The 19,540-nt window shown below is 42.5% G+C and overlaps 1 protein-coding gene across 1 annotated transcript in view; it reads right to left on the reverse strand.

Annotated features, from left to right (window-relative positions):
* NINJ1 (ninjurin 1) overlaps positions 1-19,540 on the reverse strand; it is a 34,969-nt gene that overhangs the window by 3,677 nt on the left and 11,752 nt on the right. Inside the window, exons 2-3 of the mRNA XM_069967071.1 lie at positions 2,204-2,429; positions 1,356-1,515 (exon numbers count right to left, since the gene is read on the reverse strand). Coding sequence (XP_069823172.1) covers positions 1,364-1,515; positions 2,204-2,429 — 378 coding nt within the window. The 3' untranslated portion in view covers positions 1,356-1,363. The remainder of the gene's footprint in view (positions 1-1,355; positions 1,516-2,203; positions 2,430-19,540) is intronic.

The following is a 19,540-nucleotide window of genomic DNA, read 5'->3' on the forward strand; positions in this document are numbered from 1 at the left end:
GTGTGAAGGGTAAATTTAGCGGTTTTCATACCTTATTTTATATCATACGTCATAGTGCTGGTTCAAGTAAAAAGTCATCTTTTATCAACTGCAGATTCTGTTAAGTGGATGGGGCCTTGCGGCATTAGCGCCACTTAGCCCCGCCCACAACAACCCGTTGGCCCCGCCCCCTCGCCGGCCATTGGAACAGGCTGGCCTAAGGGTCTAGGCCCCACCCCCTCTAGGTCGGCCCACCAATGGGCATCAAGGGGGCGGGGCCAACTGTGGCGTTGTGGGCAGGGCTAAGTGGCGCTAATACCACGAGGCCCCACCCATTCAACACAATCTGCAGTTGATAAAAGATTACTATTTACTTGAACAAGCACCATGACGTATGATATAAAATAAGGTAGGAAAACCGCTAAATTTACCCTTTACACCTGTGTATAGATGTCAGAATGCACAAAGAGGGTGACAGTGTCACCTTTACTGACAGGCTTCTCAGCCAATCACTGGCCGCGGGACTGTCCTGTCACAGCCAGTGGTTGACTGAGCAGTCTGTCACCAAAGACACGGTGCCAGAGGTGTCAGCTGCAGCGAGCAGAGAACACAAGGAAAGGTTGCAGTGCACCAGGGGACCATGGGCAAGTATAAACTAAATTATTTTCCATGTAAAAAGCAAGGGCTGCACAGACATCATTAATGATTTCTGTGCAGCCCTCATGCACAATCATTGAGGCTCGGTAGCTGCTCTAGTAGATCTGTGCTTGCTTACAGTGTAACGTCAGGCCATGTAATACATCCCTTAGAAATGTAACAAAGCAGTGTTTGTCAATGGGTGTTGTGCTCCATGTTGTGCTGTGTTGTGCACATGATGATAACTTATCTGTGGTGTCACATAGGCCTGTAGGTAAGCCTTCTAAGCTTTGCAGAAGTATTCACTCCCTTGTTTCATTGTATTATAATCTGGAAATAAAATGGACTTTTGGATTTTGTACCATTTGATCTCCACAACATGGCAAACACTATGCAACATAAAACACCAGGACTTCAAATCATAACAGGGGTTGCTGTCCTGCCGGAAGGTGAATTTCACCCCAATCTTAAATTTCTGAAACAGTACAGTATGTTTGTGCTAGCTCAGGCCCGCCAGCTGTCGCAAAACTACAATTCCCATTATGGCTGGACAGCCAGAGATTTAGCTTTGGCTGTCCAGGCATGATGGGAATTGTAGCTTTGTAACAGCTGGAGAGCCTGAGTTTGACACCTGTGGTCTAGAACTAGATGATTGTCCCTGTAATACGCTGATATAAGCCCTGGATTTGTCATCATACTGACTTACTGTGTATTGTGCATTAACCTATACTTGAGTTTACCTGTAGTTTTATACTCTTGTAGATCCATCCGCTGGTTTCTGCACCCCAAATGCTGTAATAAACACGTTGACCACAACGATGATGAACACGAGACCAGTGGCAGCGTTCTCTAGGTTGTCCAGTTTGGTGTGCTTGGCCGGATTATTGAGGTCATATTTTACTGGAAGAGAGACCACATTGTTAGCGCCTAGAAGGATCAGCAGTCATAAACTAGCGACTACTCCTCTTACACCGTAACAAACACTGACAGATTATACACATCTGCAGCCTAATAGGAAACAAAACCAAATGGCTACATAACAAAGGAGCATGCATGAAAGAATGTCTGCCACTAAACCCAGACATGATTCGGCGGGAGCTGTAAATCCATGGTTAATACTGACATCACATGATGAGGTCTAATCTAGTCCCTGGCTCTAAATAAATGGCTCATCTAGTCATAGTAGAAATGTGTGAAGCCAGGCCTAAAAGGGGTTACCCAGGGTTAAAAAAAAAAAAAAAAGAAGATCGTCACCCCAGGTTGTGTGTGGTATTACAGTTCACTTCCATTCACTTCAATGGAATGGAGCTGCAGAACCCACACCCAAAAAGTGGAAGAAAGTGGACATGTTTTTCTAAGCCTGGATAATCCCTTTAAACTTAAAGTTAATATAACTTGTGTATTCTTTAGGTTGCATGTTCTGCATTGGAGGTCTATACTATGCATCTGCATGGACAGAACTATTAGCTACCATACAAGTATACAGCTTTCTATTGACTGACCAATATCAAAACCTGAAGGAATCCAAGGGTAAGCCATGAAAGAATGTGAAACATAAAAATGCCATAAATCATAAGATTATACAAACCAATGAAGATGAGGAGCACCCCGACCACAACCTGGAAGATGAGGGATATTGTGATCAGAGTGATGAGTGGGACATAGAATGAGAAGCTGGGTCCTTGCTCAATGACGGCTTTCAGCTGGGAAGCATTGGCCATCAGCAGGGCGATATCCAGCATGCTCTCTGCTGCGCTCTTCTTATTAGCATAATGATTCATATTCAGGTTCCTCCTGGTTGGTCTAGCAACAATCTGTAATAAGAGAGCGATTCTGCATAAGGATGGTTGAAATGTATATCATAATCCAATGGTTTTGCATTGCCTTGAAGGCGTACAATTATTTGCTTATATAACTTCTGCTCCATGTTTTCAGAATGTAACAGCATTGTGTGGCTTACTTAGTGTCACTGTCGTGTGTTGTTTTTTCTTTGCAGAAATCAATAGTACAGGCGATTTTAAGAAACTTTGCCATTATCTGCATTCAAAAAGACTTTCCCCAGGTCCCCCCTCCCTCCTCTCTCTCATTCACTGCTCATTATCAGGAAATCTCGACTCTTTTACATCAGTCGAGCCCTGTGTAACCTATGGAGGGGGAGGAGGGAGATTAGCCGCCCTTATTTAGAGGTCAGAGAGGTCAGTGCTGACTTCAGAGGAGATAGCCCGGTGATGTAGCTGTAAATTAACTCTTTGTTGTCCTGTTTGGGTCCCTCATCTCCCTCCACTCCTCCCCTCTCCATAGAAAACCATAGAAGACAGGGGGGAGAGCTTCAAACTGCTTTTTCATGATAAAAATGCATTTTTCGGCTAATAAACCCAATTACAATTTTTTTTTTTAAATCGCCTGTCTGCAAAAAAAATGTAAACAACAGTGACACTTTAATGAAATTTAGGCCATGAATAGAGTATTTATTGGAGAGAGACATACACAGTGATAAATATTCACAGTATCTTTGTATCATGCTAATGTAACTTCATGGTATACCAACCAATCGCAGGAAAGACAATGTCGCCTGCCTAAATATCAAGTAACATATTAGATTCCCTTTGTTTATTCCTTATGACTTTTTAGTTTATTTGTAAACATTCCACTCCTTTGCAACTTGAAATCCAATAGTCATGTGACCTGACAACGTCGACAGGTGTAACTGTAACCTGATCTCCCACAATGCTCTATGCTCATCTGAAATAGGAAATAAATAAACCTTTTGAGCCTAGATTTGATGGTGAGTAGAAAAACATATTTACAATTACATTTAGATACAATTGCTTTAGATACTCTGAACTGATGTAAACTGTAGCGTCAAGTGTGAAGTTTACCCTTCACAAAGAGAAAAGCACAATGTCACGTCTGGCTGGCCCTGAGAAGAGAGGCTGGAAAGCAGAAACCGGACCAATTGTAGTTGTTCAGTAAAGCTTGAAATAGATGAGGTCAGTCCACACCACAGACTACACACAGAAACTTCACTATGTAATAGAAGTATCTATACCAGACCTAAGACATCACCTTTTTGAATGTACATTTTACATATATGTGAAATGTATACCTAAAAAGTGTCAAACACCTGCACGTTATGCACTTGTTTCTATAGAGGTTAAACATTAAGGTATATGTTTCTATAGGTGCTTCTCCCAAGAAGAGTCTATAGGTATGTTGAACAACATGTTTCAGATTTCCTGAAATGCATACGCCTATAAGAACAAAGATGAGGCCTAAAGATTAGTATTAATGTATCCACAATGTATACATATAATGGCTAATAAATAATTAGCCATATATGCTGATCACTGTACCAAACCTTTTTTTTTTTTTTTTATGAATATAAAATAATTGACTGGGCGGTATTTTTCAGGTTTGGACTGGTTCCCTTTTCTCTGGAAGACGCCTTTCAGTTCTTCTCTCCTTCACAGTTAATTCCTAATTGTGCAAATGCCTCTGTTATTACGTAACAGCCTGGGGAACACAGAACGACATTGAAACTGCCCATTTATTAACCAAAGTTCAAGGGGCCATATTGCATGAACATTCACAGCTAATACTAAGGCAGGGTTAGCAGCTGGAATTCTGGTAATACAGTGCATTGTCAACATATGCTCCTGTTTTTTTTTTTGCATTGCAACACATTCAACTCATAGAACGAATGTAGTGCAGTCTAGTTGTGTATAATGAAGTGTCACATGATGGCAGTAAAATATACCTGTTCCGAAAAGGCCTTGGAGTCTGTAACACCACTAGGCAAATAACATGAAGGCTAGAGATGAGCAAACAACGAGCATGCTCGAGTCCATCCGTACCCGAACTTTCGGCATTTGATTAGCGGTTGCTGCTGAAGTTGGATAAAGCCCTAAGGCTATGTGGAAAACATGGATATAGTCACTGGCTGTATCCATGTTTTCCAGACAACCTTAGAGCTTTATCCAAGTTCAGCAGCCCCCGCTAATCAAATGCCGAATGTTCGGGTTCCGATGGACTCGAACCCGAACCCGGTTCACTCATCTCTAATGAAGACCAAAGAGCTCTGTAGAAAGGTCAACACTATAAAGATGAAAAAAGTCCAAGCTATGACTATTCCATGAAGCACCCATTAAATCTAATATATAATGGGGGGGCTTGTGCAAAAAACGCACTGAAGGACGAAAGAAGAAATGGTGCACCAGTCTTTGAATGGTTTAATAAAAAATGTTCTTTTTGGTTCTAGTGGCTGAAGACAGTATGTCAGATGACCCACGAGCATGGAATTCAAGTGACCGTACAATGTAAGGACATTAAAGCACAGTGGGACAAAGATCCCAATATGAGGGGGTTTCCCATACCATGGTGACTGGCCTACTTACTGTATATGAGGTTCATCATTTGAGGATATCATGTTATCATGGTGCCCTGTGCGGGAGAAGACGTGCCCTCAAAATGGATGTTTCAACACAAGAATGAGCAAACACACATCTATAAACACATACGGATGGGTGTACAAATTTGTCAGCATTGTCAGTATTTGTCAGCATTTTTAGCGGATGTGCAAAAGTTAGTTCAGTAATTCAAAGTAAAGGGAAACCTGAAGCATTTTTTTTTCAGATTATATATATTTTTTAATAACTTTAAAGGAAAAAATGCTGGCATTGCTCTTTTTTCAACAGCCGTATGTTCCTTCCGTTTACTTTCTGTAAAGGATTATCACAGACTGAGTGTTCCAGTTTTGATTTTGTGCTTTATTTGCTATTTCACACTCCCTGCTATACAGGAATGCAGAGTGGCTCTCAGCATCGTGGAGGGTTATAACGAACGTCTAGATGATTCTACTTCTATATATTCTCTGCAATATTTTGCAGAATAATTTATCTAAGATTATAATAAAAGGTTATTAACAACTTCATGTCAATCTACAAGTCCAAACACAAAAACGTGTAAAACTAACTTAACACTACTGTATATGTAAAATAGTTGGCTAGGTAATGAATCGGAGGTACATGTACCACAAGCAGCCAAGACTAAATTTTATTGTTAGCAGCCATTTAGGCGGCAACGTGGATGATCACAGCCTTGGACATTCTCTGATGTAATGTGTTTGAGCAGGGAGCACTTAGGAACATTGGGAAACAATGGCAAAGATGCCGTCCCTGGAAAGGGAAATTCCTTACAGAAGTGAAAGTCCTGTTTTGTGGGGAATTTTCATCTTTAAGTAATGGGATCCTCATGGTGTTGCAAACAATGGAAATTTTCCGATCAGCTTGTCTATGCTGACCACAGGTCCTGTAAACCACCCCACATCCCCTTATCACATGCCCTCGGTCTTTGCGTCACTCCTGTCTATTTTTGCATCTCTGTATTCCCTGTCTCACACACTTTTCAATAAGTATTCTCTAATTTCATTGTTAGGCAGCTGTTTTCCCTCCTCTCCTGCTCTTCTCCTCCCTTTCTTATTTTTCTCTTCTTTCCCTATTGTTCCCCCTCTGGTTTCTATAGTTTTTTTTTTTTTTCCCTTCTCTCGCTCCCTCCCTCCCATTATTTCTACACATTACCTCCCAAATTAAACTGCCTTCTCGCTACAATCAACTATTCAATTTCCAACAGGAAAGCTAAAAAAGTATTCTACTTCTACAACTCTGTACATGCTAATGATGATGAAGTGTCCCAGTACCCGGGCCCCAGCTGTTGTAGTGTACAGTTGTGGTGTGGCTGAGGAATCTCTCAAAAGGTCTGAATCTCGTAAGGCTAACGTGTAGAATATGTCGTATTGTGTTACACTGTAGGATGTACCTAAATATTTCTCTTTGGTGCAACCTATGGTGAATCACATGAAAAGGATGCATGGAACTTGTCACACAACTTTCCCTCAGACCAGCTTCTACTAGAAGCTACCAGAATGTTCTGAGGAAGGAGTCTCGAAAGTCCAACCCCCTATCTCCAGAGAGCTGGTAAGAGCGGGACCTGTTCAATGGGTGTGTGACCTAGTCTATTTTAAGGCCCTACTACACAAAGCGATTATTGGCCATTACGGCTGATAATTGCTTTGTGTAATAGAAGGCAACGAACAGCCAACATCAACAATGTAGGCTCATCATTGTCTTTCAACATGTTGAAAGACAAACAACTAAGATAGGAACGATCTGTTACCGTTGGTCCGTGTAATAGGAGTGGCGGCAGAAGACCACCGATATCTCCTATGGGCTGCCTGGACGATTATGGATCTTTAAATCCTAGAGTCTCCCCGCGCACTTACCCACTCACTGTCGGAGCATGTAATACTGCTAGCAGCAAGCCGGGAATGAGAAGCAAGCAAGAGCTGACCTGCAGGATGGCGCTCACTTGATCCTGGAGATCACCTTGTGTAATAAGGGCTTTAGGCTATTGATGAGACAGGTTTGTCGGTCTTCTGGCTAGGCCATGTGAGGAGAAGGTTTAGGGCTAGACCATTGTGTATCTCCATCAACAAAGCCAGCTGTTTACCTGTTGCATATATTCTTACTCCTCTCCATCAACTGGTCAGGTCACTGGCCCACTATGGCATCATGTAAAGCTACTCTCTACCCCCCCCCCCCCATTACCCCTATTTAATTGACAAGGTCTAATCTACTCAAGAAAGTGATTTCCAAAGTTAGGGATGTCAAAAGACACACATTTCAAAACTTACTTTAGATCCTGTACCTTCCCCTATAATTCTGTGGGAGCTCTATGAATTGAATCTAATCATCAACCACTAAGAAGTTGTTGAGTATGAACCACATTTGTTTGCTTGAACAGTTTTATGACATTCAGCCAATGTATCTCAGGATCCGGGACCCAAATTAGTCTGATAACAACCTCTCATTTAAATATGTGGTTAAACCCAACTTCTTTACTTACAAACAATATAGACCACGCTTTCTTGTATCTCCCCCCTCCTTCTTATTCTTTCTTTTATTGCTTAATCATGACTTAATCTTTGTGCAATGTGAAATTGATCCCATTGTTCTACCAGACGTATTATGTTTACCTAGGGTTGTGCACCTTTCTATCTGTATGCTGAGGATAATGGTTTAAGCTGGGTACTTGCTTTTTAAGCCTCGTGTTTACTTTCAAAAATGTAAAAATGTACGATCAATAGCAATACTAGAAAGTGACTGATAATACGGCTACATTTATGTTTACACTATGGTTCCGTGTGGCCCCATTTAATTTTATAGGAAAGTACCTGTCAGTATTCCCACCATATGTGAGAGCACCTCTCAGTTTTCCAGTCCTTTAAAATTGATATGCAAAGCCCATGGAGCCTCATTTAAAAGTCTTGAAACACAGGACAAGCCAGGCATCCCTCCGGGAAGGATCCAGCCAAGGGGTGGCTCCAGGTGGGAAACCATCAAAACCACCAATATTAAGTGTCCCTAGAAGTCAATAGAGTAACAAGGGAAAAACCAAGGCCAGGTATCCATCCACATACAACTGTTTAGGGGTGTTGCCCCTCATCAGTGTGGAGCAGGATTCTGGCTAGGTGGGATCAATGCCTAATAGAGCCATAACAGAAACAGATTGCTGATCTCAGGGAGACCAGCCAAACGATAACAGTGCTGGCTGCCAGTTGAAGAGCGGTGAAATCCTAGGTGCATTGAACCATGGGAAACATGAACATGCAAAAAAAGAGCCCATGGAGCCTCATTTAAGAGTCTCAAAACACAGGACTTGCCAGATATCCCTCCGGGAAGGACCCAGCCAAGGGGTGGCTCCTGAAGGTAAACCACCATATTAAGTGGCCCTATAAGTCAATGTAATGACAAGGGAAATGCAGAGGCAACCAGCGACACTCAGTTCTTACAGTCTATCCACTATATCTACTATGTGGTGCTAGACACTACAAGATGGAGACAAGTTGGGGATCATCCTAGCCCCGCTGAGAACCACTCTACAAAGTGCAGGCCAGTATCCTACTACACAAGAGGAACTAGCATGGATACAACAAAGCTACCAGAAGGTCTATCTCGCAGTGCAAGTAACCACAGGAAGTCTCGGACACTTAGCTTCACCAAAAGGTAACCACGGCTGGGGCTTGCATCACCCTATTAGGACGAGTACGATGACACTTTAGGGCAGAAGGTGGTCAGACATTAGTCTAAACACAAGTACAAGTATCTCTCAGTACAAAGTATTGTCAGAGCACAAGTACTACATTGGGTTAGGACTCCTTTGACAAACTCCTTTCTTCTACGTTGCTCTACTCTACACTCTCCAAGCACTGCTGCAACTACTACTACTATATACTATTTCTGAAAGTATCTCCACAGCACAAACCATGTTAAGCACTTAAGTCTGCATAAGGATTATCTATTTACTGCCAAAGTGTTTATTACTATACAGAGACTTCACAGTAAAGCTATTCTGTTTTTGTCACTGGGACTCAGTCATACTTTCCTGCGCACCAGCACCTATATGCATTAACCATACACCTTGGGTTAACCTTCCCCTTTCTGTGGGTGGCGGTACTTATAGTCCAGGTGGGTCAATTGCCACTCTGGACTACCGTGAAAAGAGCCCAAGGGACCCATCACAGCTCAGCAGGTCACACAACCATTTTAGGGGGTACAGCCAGCTACAACACAAAGCAGGTACAAACATCACACCTGTGTTCTGGACTAGCACTGGCGTCACAACACTTACACCTCTGGCTGAGCTGTACAACAGAACCGACCAACCGCTACAGAAGTGGCGTCACCAGTAACATCACAGCGCGTCACCGGTCGAGTACCACAGTACCACAGTAGTATTACATTACATTAGATGTGTTACACCTTTATCCTATGCAAGTAAATGCATAAAAACTAGCGCTGTACCACTTCTCTATTCAAAAGGGCCTTATGATTGGAGGGGGTCCCAGCAGTCAGACCTCCCACCAGACATCCATTACCTATTCTGCAAATATTGCTCAGGGTATATGGGGAAAATCCATTAAAATTTTCACCAGATGCCACAGACTGGGAGTCTATATAGTGAACAATAGAAATCAGACAGGAAAAATACAAGTCAGAAGTCTAAACGGAAGAGCTGCTTAGAGAGGGAAAATAAACATTTATTCACCGGATGTATAAAACAGTGTGAAAATAACTGGAATCAGAATTTTTAAACATCCTGTGGACAAAAAGACTAAAGATTACCCATATAAACCAATATATATTAATTATATACACACACACACAGTATATGTGCACATCATGTAACTGTACACATCAGTGAAATATTAGAATGGTGACTGGATCTCGTGTGCACATGCGAGTATTTATAGAAGTTCCAGCCCCCGGTCTTTGCTCTCATATTATCAGCCGTCACACTCGCACATTGTTCAGACACACAAGGCCACTTGCTGCTGACTGCCTGAAAAGACAAGGCAAATGCAACAGTAAGGCGGGGGCTCTACTTTCATACATTTTCTATAGCCCTCCTATTAGTGTAATCGCTCCATACTAGATGTAGATGCAACCTATAATTCAAATGTCTGACATTACTAAGGAACGAGTTAAACAATGACTTCCATTCTGAACAATAGACTGGCATTAAGTGAGTAGAAGAGGAAATATGAAGTCACTTATCTGCTTAACATATGAATAGCAGGAATAGCAATTGAACCCATGGGCACCCTCTAGTTTGTTATTACCACCTGCAGAAACTATGAACAGGTGCACCTGGGAGCATTTACAGAGACTGACACAGTCCGGGGGTAAGGGTACTAGTACACGAAGCGATTTTTTTGACGATCAACAATTAACGATAAACAAACTCGAACGGCCGCTATGGAGAACGACCTGAAATTGTTTACCCAATTATACTGAACGATGATAGTTACTTATGATCGTTATTACGTTCGTCCTGTCATCGCTACTGAGTTCGCCGCTACTGCAAACGACCGAACGACGTCTTATTACATGCGACTGATCAACGATAAAAGGCTGGGTTCACACTGCGTTATTACAATCTGTTTTTGCAAAAAACGGATGCATTTGTGTGCATCCATTTTGATCCGTTTTTCCATTGACTTCCATTATAAAAAGGATCAAGATGCATCAGTTATTTTTAACGTACACAGAAACGTAGTGTATGTTAAAAAACGGTTGCATTTTGATCTATTTTTTTTTCTATTGTAATGGAAGTCAATGGAAAAAAATAACAGATGCACACAAATGCATCTGTTTTTCCATCCATTTTTCCAAAAACGGATGAAAAAAACAGATTGAAAAAAAGCAGTGTGAACCCAGCCTTACATGCTGCCATGTTTTAGTAAGTCTGTAAAGATCCTTCTAGTCTTCTGACAGGGTCAAGTCTTCGTTTTCGATAACCAGATTTTGCCATCTATATTATAGTCGCTTATAGCATCATAGGGATTTATGGGGTTCTACGTTTATTTTAGTCGAATGACAGGGAGTCTGGATTTGATACATGATAGTAATACTACTCTTTACAAAAGTAATACTATATCTCCACTAGAGATGAGCGAACCTCGAGCATGCTTGAGTCCATCCAAACCCGAACGTTCGGCATTTGATTAGCGGTGGCTGCTGAACTTGGATAAAGCTCTAAGGTTGTCTGGAAAACATAGATACAGCCAATGACTATATCAATGTTTTCCAGATAATTCCTACAAAACTGATAGCTCACACCAAAGTATAATGCACAATGCACACTTTATTTGAAAATTCATATAACATTCATAAAAACACATATTTTAAAATTCCAAGATATTGACAGATTTGCACAGATGACATAGGTGGGCCACATAGATCACTAGGACATGATTGAGCAGTGAGGGGAAGCGTAATACGATTATTCAGGCGCCCAAACAAAGGAAAAAAGTCAGTAAAGTGCACAGTGCTGCAGGATCTAGTGTCCAACAAAAATATAGCAGCAAAGGTAGTATATGCTAAAGTGCACAGTGCTGTAAAAAGGCTATGAACAAAATCTCTGATATATGGATATATGGGCGGCTGAGGTAATTACAAATATACACAGTAATGGCGACAGTGCCTAACCAGCTTCCAAATTAGTAACATGCAAAGGTGCAGGGTATACCTCAAGTCCGGTGACTGCGTGGTCCTCCTCCTCCCCAACGCACGTTTCGCATTAGCTTGATGACGGGGCGTGGCCAAACACTCCACCCTCCCAATTTATATACCTATGGGCTCGTCCCTTCCATCTATGGGCGCTTCCGTCATGCGTCCCGCGTCATCACGTCACTGACGCGGCGCCGCTCCGTCCGTCCGCCCACCCCCAGTGACGTGGTCTCCGGGGCGGGACAGACCGACATCAAAGCAACGCGTTGCCATGGTGCGACGCACGCTGGGCGCATTGCAAAGGTACAGAGATCCAGTGTGGTCCAGGTAGTCACAAGCTACATCTCCGCAGACAACCTTAGGGTGGTATTACACGAGCCGATGGGGGCCAGATAATACCTGTAAACGAGCAGCGATCTGCTAGATCGTCGCTCGTTTACTGGACCTATTACACGGCCCGATAATCGTTGAACAAGGGCTGCAGGGACATAGTTACCGATGTCCTTGCAGCCCTTGTTAACTATATACATTACCTATCCACGTTTCCAGGGCTGCTGCTGCGGTCTTCTTCTCCACGGGTCCCGCGCGCTCTAACTTCAAAGTGGCCTGTCAGCTGACAGGCCGCTCAGCCAATCACAGGCCGGGACCGCCGCGGCCTGTGATTGCCCGGGCGGCCTTTTAGCTGACAGGCCACTCTGAAGCTAGAGCGTGCAGGACTCGGGGAGAAGACCACCACAGCAGCAGCCCTGGAACGTGGACAGGTAATGTATATAGTCAGTCGCCGGCCGCGCACCGCTATTACATGTAGCGGTGCGCGGTCGGCGCCCGACGAAAATAGGTCCAAACCTATATCAATGATCAGCCGATGATCGTTGTCATCGACTGATCATTGTATTTATTACATGGAGCGATAATCGGTCGAATCGAGCCGATTCGTCCAATTATCGTTCCGTGTAATAGTACCCTTACACATTACATGATGCCTTAGTATAGTCTCTCTTAAAATTATCTTCTCCAATTCTTTGTGTATCTATCGGCGGGCACCTGCACAGCAGAGATGAAGTCTCCTCACATGAGGACTAGAGTAAATAGATGACTTAAAGCCCTGCCTGGGAAATGTGAACGTCCCGTGTCAGCCCACTATCCGGGGATTAGAGGCGTCTGGCAGCGTAAGCCGGGGGATGGGTGTGACGACTTACTTCACCTGGCATCTCTGTTCAGGAGTCTCCTACATCCAGACAGCTGAGGAAACCACAGCTCTTATACCCACCCAAATGTACATGAAGTATAACTTCATATAAGTATAGCTGTGTTCTTCCATCCCGCCATGCAGCACATCACTAGTACAGGCTTCCAGGGATTGTATATGGAGCCGGGCATACGTTCCTTGTACATGGGCACTCTCTTTTTATCATTCTTGCATATATATGTATTTGCCCCATATGAGCTACCACAATATGTGATGCATTACAGTGATGGATTCAGTAAGCAACACCTATAATAACCTGTGTAAAGCAAACATGGAGCCATTATCTATAACAGTTAAAGGGGTATTCCCAAAAAAAATTTACTTTTCCCCTATTCACAGGAAAAGTAGGAGGAGCTCTTGACCCCTCAACCCCCCCGGCGATCTTCCTATTGGACCCCGCCGGCTCTATTACGAATAGAGCCCCGGGTCGGCACGTGACCCGCGGCTCTATTCATTCCTATGGAGCGACAGAGAGCAGAGCACGCTGGAAGATCTGCTTTACTGGGCCTAATACACAGCTTGATTATAGTTTAGCAAGGGCTGCACGGACATCATTAGTGATGTCTGTGCAGCCCTTGCCCTAAATTGTTCATACATTATACATTACTTATCCACATTCCCAGTCTTCTGCTTCCTTCTGCTCTCTTCCCTGCACCAAGCGCTGCAGCTTCTCTAAGTTGACAGGCCGCTTAGCCAATCAGTGATTGGCTGAGCGGCCTGTCAGCTCAGAGAGGTGGTGCCAGGAAGAGAGCAGAAGGCAGGAGAAGATCGTGAGTCTGGACATGTAACGTATGAATGTTTATTTAATCGTTTGCTACGTGTAATAGTGAAACGCGTCCAACAGCTATGTGTGGTTGGCAGCCGATAATTTTAGGTCTGGACCAACAGAACGATCAGCCGATGATCATTGTCTCTGTTACATGGAACGATAATTGGCCTGATGCGGGAGATTCTTGCTCGGTGTAATAGGGCATCTGTCAGAGATGTGTTGGGCATTTTGCTCTCACTATTCACTGCAATAAATGGGCAGCAATGCTCAGTAATCACAACTCTAATCTGCAGATATCCCCTCTGTAACACTGCTATAGAGCCACATGCTCATTTCTGATAGGAAGCAGAGTTTCCCATGACTCTGCAGTACAGCTTTTAGAACTGGTGGCAGATTTCCTAAAAATTCCCTATCTGAACTTTTAACCTTTTTACAGAATCATAAAAACAGCAGAAATCTAGGGAGTACATGTTACTGTATGAATCATGAAGGCAGCATGTGAATATTACAGGATACATTTATAAAACATGACTAAGGGCAAGTCTACTACACGGGGCAATTATCGGCCAAATTAGTCAGTGTGATCACACGCATCATTTCGTTGCAGTAATTGATCATTTTATTGCTCATCCGCGGACTACCAGGACAGTTCAGGACTACAAGTGATTCATCAGCAGGACCAACTATTTGTTTTGTACAGTATATGACTTTAATGATTAGTTCAGCAAATTGAATCTGGCAGAATATCTCCAGAATCATTCATCAATCCCTGTCTATCTAATGTACCTTAAGGCTATGTTCACACTACGTAAAACTACGGCCGTAGTTCAGGCCGCAGAACTACGGCCGTAGTTTTGAGGGGTGGAACATAGGCTTATTTTCAATGGGATCGCGGCCGGAGCGTACACACATCGTATACGCTTCGGCCGGGATCCCATGCGGCGCCGGAAAAAACTGACAGTTTTCTGCGGGCGGAATTCAGTGAATTGCAACCGCAGAAAGACCTGTCAGTTCACACAGTGAAGCAAGCGGCTCCGGCCGCTTGCTTCACTGTGGCCTATGGGAAGCTCTGAGGTGGGCGCGCGCTGATGCGCCCGCATCAGAGCTCCGCGCCCGGAAAGATCACCCGGCCGGTACTTAAGTACCGTAGAAGAAAGTCCCGGCACTTCACCAATTCAATTGTTGCTTATTTTATTATGTGCAAAACATCACACAGTACAGGCCGAGATGATCCGGCTAGAGACCGGCCGTTCCGTGACCTGGCCGGGGTCACGGAACGGCCAGTCTCTTACGTTGTGTGAACATAGCCTTAGGGTGGGTTCACATTACGGAATCTATGCGGATAATTTCCCGGCCAGATTCCATCGCTCGTACATGTTCACAGCGGCGCGCCTCTCCGCCGGCTCCATAGACACCATTCTATGCACGGCCAATTCCGCTGTCCACCAGAAGGAATGACACATCCGCCCGTGCATAGAATGGTGTCTATGGCACAGGCAGAAATGTTCGGTACGAGCGACGGGATCCACTGGAACTTATCCGCCCAGATTCCGTAGTGTGAACCCACCCTATGGTTTCAAACCCAACACCCCACACACACACACTCATACTTTAAAAGAAAGAAAAAAAGGGTTCCAGTCTATGAGAGCGATGGGAGAGAAACTTAGGGGGAGATTTATCAAACTGGTGTAAAAGTAGAATTGTCTTAGTTGCCCCTAGCAACCAGTCAGATTCCACCTTTCATTTTCCAAAAGGACCTGTAAAGAATGAAAAGTGGAATCTGATTGGTTGCTAGGGGCAACTAAGACAATTTTACTTTACACCAGTTTGATAAATATCCCCCATAGTGTATAGACATGGGAGCAGTGCAATAATTTGTTTGTGCACTAATTGTAATTCATGTGCAATATGCAAACCACTGTGTCCATATCTGGCTATAGCATGGCATAAAGTTTTGCATACATACTACCAATGGTGGATGAATACGTACATATTGTGATATAGATCAGATTTGGCAGTTTTAGCTCTAGGATGAACTGCTTATATCCCTAATGGTATTTTTGGGTTCTTTCAAGTTCGGCGTTTGCCTCTTGTTTTTATTTAAAGAAGTCCGAGCTCTGACTATTTTTTTTTATTTTTTAAGAGAGCCAGGGAGGAGTTGGCTGAAGATAACATGCACCTACCTTCCTTGCTCCAGTGCTGGGGTCCCCCTCAGCCACTGACTGACTTCCGGGGGACCAGGAACCGGAAAGGAGGAGGGGGGGGGGGGGGGGAAGCCATCAGTTCTCCTTTAATTGTAATTGAAGTGCCAAATAAAAATTACTTCCTTTATACGGCTATATATCCCATTTGTTTTGTGGTTATGCCCATCTAGACTTAATGCTGAGAAATTACACCATTGTATCTATCATTGTACGCTATCCCGCATTTGTCATGCCCAATCACTATAAAGCATTTTACAGATATCCAGTGGGGTGTCTTGGTTTAACAAGTTTACAAATTATGGTCAGTTTACTATTTCTTTACATGATTTTGTGCAAACGACATAACAATGGTGGCAGCAGAGGTCGGTGCTGTCCCTTACTGCTGACACATAGCAAATAATATTATTATTATTATTATTATTATTATTATTAATATACAATTAACAAACTATACATTTATTTTAATATATTACAAAATGAATAACTTTCCTCTCCTGCATACCCCTTTAAAATCACAAAAGCCAGTCATTGTACCCAAATGGAATCCTACAGGAATGACTCCATCTTGGAACAGTTGACCAAGTGTTACAGGACGATAACTAAAAATAAATACATCTTATGGGTGTAGCTGGATGAGTAATACTTAGAATTTACTCGCTTCCAACGCCCCTTCTGTTAGCCTAGGATTTCTTTAAAAGTATTCATCTGAGGAAAGAGACTACTGACGGATCAGCAGTTTAAATAACACAAACTTATAACCATAGAGAGATACCAGACGTAACAAGTATGGAAACTCATATTATTGGACACTACATTTATTCTTTCTTCTGATACATAATGTGGCAGGAAGTTATATTCTATATTTCAATCTTTTCTTATTCTGAGCCTGGGAATCCAGTGGGCGGTTCTAATCAGTGACTGACAGGTACCTCTATTTGCATGCTCACATAGTGAAAGCTGTCCATTACTGAGCAAGACCGCCCACTGGAGCCCAATACTGTCAAGAACTCTGATACTGCTGGAAAGTTCATACTGGTGTGCGGACACAACCGCGCGGCTGTGTCAGTACACAAGTTCCAACTTTCAAACAGTATCAGAGTTCCCAATATCATAATACTAGGAACTCCAAAAGGTCCAGTCCAGAGAACATCGCCCGTGTACAGACAGAATCATACGGCCGTGTGCATTAGCCCTTAGGCAATCCCTTCTCCTTCACAGCTGACCATACAGCTGTCACCTTCTAGTCCAATAGTCACTTCCTGTGTGTAGAGAATCCATTTGACCGGCACCACTTCTCATTACATTGGGCGTCTTTTTTCCTGCTCTGTTCCTCATAAAGTTATCCATCTATGGCAAATCCTCCATAGAGTCCTCACACAACTTCAATTGAGTATGTGGGCAGCCATAGTTATTAGTTTGTATATGTCATCACCAGTAACTGGTGATGAGCAAATTTGCTGATAGTTCAGGTTCTGCAACGTTCGTCGGGTTCCGCCACCTGAATGCTCAGCATTTGACTCCTGACGTCTGGAGATTAAATAGTGTAGAAACATGACGAAGTATATTTGCCAAACCAGAAATCCCCCATTCTGTAGACAGCTTTTTTTGGGTACTTTTTACTTGTCAGCACAAAGCAGGGTACTCCACAAATTTCTATTATAAACGGCCTCAGTGCCGTCTATGGTCTCCAAAACTTTAATATCTCAAATAATTGCAACAACAAGTTTGCTGAATATTCCACTTTAGAAATGCAGCTAGAGTCGTGTGCCCATGACTCAGCTTATATCTTTGGTGGGGGGCTTCCTAAAAAATTTCTGTTCATTGTTTTGCCAGTTCTAGAAACAATAGGCTATTAGTTCTGATATCTAATGAGGTCACTCCATTTATACATACTGAGGAGTCCACTGTAAGTAGATTCTTTGTGCAGCGCCTCCAGTTTTTGTATGCTTCAGTCTTATTACTGAGATCTCATATGTCCAAGATGACAATATATCATTTAATGACAAGTTACAAACTCAGGATTGGTTTAGAATATAACATATATAGTAAAATTAGAAAAAAAAATGTTAAAAAAAAAAAAAAAAAAACACAGGAAAAAATGGTTTGCAACAATAGGTCTGCAGATTTTCCGATGACACATTGCCTTTAAAGTGTTCACTTCCTGCATACAGTCAAACTGCATTTTCTGTCTCACTTTTGTGTAAATCCTGGCAAAAAAAAAAAAAAAGTCATTTGATTGCCATAGGTGATCCCACCTAAAGGCGGATGGGAAGAGAATAGTAACTATCTAAAACTTGTTGTTACTTCAGTAAAAAAAAAAAAAAAAAAAAAAAAAAATATTACAAAAAAAAAAAAGTGTCCCCATACTTTGAGATTTAAAAAGGCCATAAAACAGATGTTTACAGCTAGCAGGAGAAAGCAGTACCCCCCCCCCCATACGCCAAGAATGGCCACACAATGTCAAAACCCACATTAAAGACACCTACCCAGCCGACCAGCACCCTACTGTATACGGATGAGAAAAAATCCCACAGCCCCAGTCTACAGATGGGTGACTCTTCCGGAGACTAAGGGAGGTTTAAAATCTATAGTTATGTTTCAAGGGTCTTTCATAGGCCAGAAAACGTCTGACTGACTCAGGAAGATACTCCAATAGGTGGCACTAGAGACAGTTTTTTTTTTTTTTTAACATCAAATAGTCTCCTATAGAGAGTTACCCGACCCACAATGTCTACAGTAATCCGTCCATCTGCCATAAACCTCTTGTCTCCTGGGCTTTGTCACACCTTTTCAATAGACAAGAAGCAACCTCCCCGCCACCAAATCAGAAGAAGATTACACTAACAGACTATATGAGGAAATAAGATCAGGTCTATTACCTTGTTATGTAGATAAAAAATACTGCCGTCTGAACTATTTTTAACCTCAGCTTTAATCCACATATTGATGTCTAAGAAATCTGAAGGAAATCATATCATACATTACAGAACTACTTATACACAGCAGAAACGGCGCTTAGACCGATGGTGTGGAGTGATGCAGTGGATCCTCTGTTTACACTGTTATGTTTCCACTCGTGCACACCACGTTCTGCAATTTGTACAGAGGGATTAAATTAATCCAATATAAATGTGATTTTCTTAAGCGTGGAAGACGGCAACCAGGCAGAAGTGGTAACAGGTTTTCATTTATGGAGCAACAGGAAAAAGTTGAATTTTTTTGTTTCTAAATTTAAGTGCTATCACAATAGGAAGTCAATATTGTGACAATAAAAGCTGTGAGAGTGCCACAAACAGGAACTATTCTAATATCATCCCTTATTCTTATACCATCCCTTATTCTAATACCACTCTGTATTCTAATACCATCACGTATTCTAATACCACTATGTAGTCGAATACCATCCCATATTCTAATACCATCCCGTATTCTAATTTCACTTCATCTTGGCAGGGCTGTAGAGTTGGAGTCATGGAGTCGGGGGAAAAAAATTACCGACTCCAGCTTTAAAAAAAAAAAAAATCTTTAAAAAAAAATAAATAAATGTAGAATTGAATTTTGATATGAATTTTACAAATTTTGCTCATGAATATATATTATGAGCAACATTCTGATAGGACACTGGCCCTATTACATA

The sequence above is a fragment of the Dendropsophus ebraccatus genome, chromosome 4 (genome assembly GCF_027789765.1).
Source record: "Dendropsophus ebraccatus isolate aDenEbr1 chromosome 4, aDenEbr1.pat, whole genome shotgun sequence".
In the NCBI taxonomy this organism is placed as follows: Eukaryota; Metazoa; Chordata; class Amphibia; order Anura; family Hylidae; genus Dendropsophus; species Dendropsophus ebraccatus.